At 38.4% G+C, this 3,378-nt stretch overlaps 1 protein-coding gene across 1 annotated transcript; it reads left to right on the top strand.

The window, feature by feature from the left end:
• Positions 1-1,924: 1,924 nt before the first annotated feature.
• Positions 1,925-2,869, top strand: LOC143388587 (olfactory receptor 52P1-like). The gene has a single exon (XM_076842259.2). It carries the CDS (start codon positions 1,925-1,927, stop codon positions 2,867-2,869), a length of 945 nt encoding a protein of 314 aa, XP_076698374.2.
• Positions 2,870-3,378: the final 509 nt, after the last annotated feature.

Genomic DNA, 3,378 nt, shown 5'->3' with positions numbered 1-3,378 from the left:
AAACCTTATCATGGAGATAAATGCATTTAATAAAAAAGAAAACAAAGGGAGAATCGTTGCTGGAAATAGAAACAAAAGGAAGAAAAGCAGGTGATTGCTGGTAAAATTTGAAAACCTTTAAGGCTTAATGTACTTTATTTCCTAGGAGCAAAATACCATAATAATTAAATTCAATTACATAAATAATCATTTTATAAAGCCTAGGTCAGACTGAGAAAATTTTCAATTAACACTGAAAGTATTTATAATCTGGCATCTAATCAGTTCAATATTTGCTACATTTATTCACAAATAGTGAATGAAGTGAGCATATGGGACACTTGGCCAGACTTCACAAATTATACTAGTATACATAGGATACATTACTTGTTATATCATGATTGGTTAAGGTCAAAATATTTGTCATTAATTAATCAATACTATGTAAATTATGTTTTAAACCAATAAAAAATTTAGGAGGATAAAAAGAGCCGTGCTATTGGCCTAATCTTATTTTAATAGTAAATTTATATTACTTTTATGTAGATATAGAACACCTACCTACAAAGGCAGCAGATAATGCTGATCAAATGGAGGATCAAGACAGTGATAAATGCTTAAAAATAAACTTAAAATATTACATAACATAATTCAACACAGTTGATAAATAGAAGTACAAAGTTTTGAACATTGCAAAAATTATCAAGAGAAATCTGACATTTAAAATAATCAAAATATTGATAAGTGTCTACACACTAAATATCTGTGACAGTAAAGATGGAGTTTGGCATAGTGAAGAATAACATGACCTCTGCAGTCATAAAGAATTGTGTTAGAATTCTTGTGTTTGAGTCACTATTTCATAATATGCTGGGCTTCTATATTTTGTGTGTGTATGTGGGTGGTGCTTGAGTTTGAACCCAGGGCCTAGTGCGTGCAAGGCAAGCACTCTACCAACTGAGCTATATCCCCAACCCCTGGGCTTCTATTTTTTAATTAATCAACCTGGAAAATAATATTTAGCTGGCATAGTTTTGCAGCTTAACAGTAACAAATACAAAGGCTCTAGGACAGTACTTTTACTCATGTCAGGAACAAATAAGCATTAATTTCCTTCTTTACTTGATATAAAATTATAAGAACTGTGATCACACCAATATTGTAAATATTAAAATAAATACCAGAAACAGTGGTCTTTGTTATGACTAGTACACTCAGATAATACCCATAAGGAAAGTTAAGATGCACAGGGCACACTGTGGGAGGTACAGAAGAGTAAAAGTAGAAAATTAGGATTTCTGAAAATTAGGTGTAAAAAAGGTGGGTAGAGTTGGGAAATTATTCATTTGAAAAAGTGAAAAATTGATTAAAAACGTGATATATGTTAACATTCCGGAGCTCCAAGAGCTAAGGGGCCAATACCATCTCAAGAGTCCTGGGTATAGATGCTGGGAAGTACTAAGAAATAATAAAAGTGCAATGGACCCTCTACAAAACGCATACCCTTAGCAGAGAGTACTCAGATGTCAGCTAAAAAGTTGTCCTTCAGGTTGACATGAGAAGGAAATTCAGGATAGGTGAATTTGAAGATTTTCCACATATAAAATTTAATTTTTCTAACAAAAGCTAATATAGCTTATCATTTAAAAATGTGAATTCAATTTTTATTTTACTGCTCACAGATAATTAGGCTTTAAAACAACTGAAGAAGCTCTTGACTTTGTGTCTGGCTGCATAATTTGTGCTCAGTGTCACTGGATTTTTTGTTTTGTTTTGTTTTTGTTTTTTTTTTTTCACTCTAAATTCAGAAAGATTTCTAATGCAATGTTTCGGATCTTCCAGATGCGTTTTTCATTTGTTTTCAGATTTGTTGTTATGACCCTGGCAGAATACTTTTGCTCTAACTGGAAAGACTCCTCCAGGGAAGACAGAGGGCAGCTGCACCATGGAACCAGCCAATAAGTCTGAAATATCTCCAAACAGCTTCTTGCTGATGGGCATCCCAGGGCTAGAGCACTTGCACGTCTGGATTGGGATTCCCTTCTGCTCCATGTACATGGTGGCTGTGGTGGGGAACGTGACCATCCTGGCTGTGGTGAGGGCAGAGCGAAGTCTCCACGAGCCCATGTTCCTGTTCCTGTGCATGCTCTCAGTGACTGACCTGGTGCTGTCCACGTCCACGCTGCCGCGCATGCTCTGTCTCTTCTGGCTGGGAGCCCACCACATAGCCTTTGATGCTTGCCTGGCTCAAATGTTCTTCATCCACAGCTTTACTGCCATGGAGTCAGGCTTCTTCTTGGCCATGGCCATTGACCGGTACGTGGCCATCTGTGAACCACTGCGCCATGCCACAATTCTCACCCACAGTCGCATTGCCAAAATGGGAGCTGCTGTGCTAGTGAGGGGAGTCGCCTTCTTTTCGCCACACCCCATCCTGCTCAAGCAGCTCCCCTACTGCAGGACTCGAATCATCGCACACACCTACTGCGAGTTCATGGCTGTGGTGAAGCTGGCGTGTGTAGACACAGGAGCCACCAAGCGTTACAGCCTCAGTGTGGCTTCTGTGATTGGCTCCTGTGATGGCTTTTTCATTGTCTTCTCTTATGTTCTAATCCTCCGTGCAGTCTTTGGTCTTCCCTCCAGAGAAGCCCGTCTGAAAGCTCTGGGCACATGTGGCTCCCATGTCTGTGTCATCCTTGTTTTTTATTCCACGGCTGTTTTTACTTTCTTGACTCACCGCTTTGGACACAATGTGCCCCCCCAAGTGCACATCTTCATTGCAAATATCTATCTTCTGGTCCCCCCCTTTCTGAACCCCATTGTTTATGGTGTTAGGACGAAGAAAATTCGGGAGCATGTTCTTAGTTCTCTAAGGGCAAAAGTTGTCTGATCATACTGTAATTGCAGGGGTAGTAACAGAATAGGGAGAGAAGAGGGTAAATAATTGATACCTTTCTCATACCTTACTGATGAGCATCCCAGGGCTAGAACACATGAACGACTGGATTGGAATTCCCTATATTTAAGGGTTTGTTTGTTTGTTTGTTTTTCTTTTTCTTTTTTTCCTCCAAGGAAATTAGACATGTTATTTACACTGGAAGAATAAGTACCTAAGAAATTCCCCAATCCTAACGAAACAATGGGCATCATATTTTTTTGTGTGCACCTGAGTTTTAGGAACCTAGTTGAAATTGGATGAGTAGTAGATGAGTCTTCATCTGTACCTTGTAGTTTCTAACCTGTAGTATAATTGGGATAATAGCCGACTTTCAAACAAGGAGGATTCAAAAAGGACAGAAAGTCATGAAAATGTCAAAAACTTCCCCATGAAGAATCAATTGAAAAAAAGTTAACGATCACTGTCAATATTTTACAGAAATGGCAACATAACTGATTTTT

Source organism: Callospermophilus lateralis, chromosome 2, assembly GCF_048772815.1.
Source record: "Callospermophilus lateralis isolate mCalLat2 chromosome 2, mCalLat2.hap1, whole genome shotgun sequence".
NCBI lineage: Eukaryota > Metazoa > Chordata > Mammalia > Rodentia > Sciuridae > Callospermophilus > Callospermophilus lateralis.
Note: the sequence above shows the minus strand (reverse complement) of the source record. Positions and strands in the feature narration are given on the sequence as shown.

What these genes read in the sequence shown, in the direction of transcription:
- LOC143388587 (XM_076842259.2), top strand. Translation starts at nt 1,925, where the DNA reads ATGGAACCAGCCAATAAGTCTGAAATATCTCCAAACAGCTTCTTGCTG.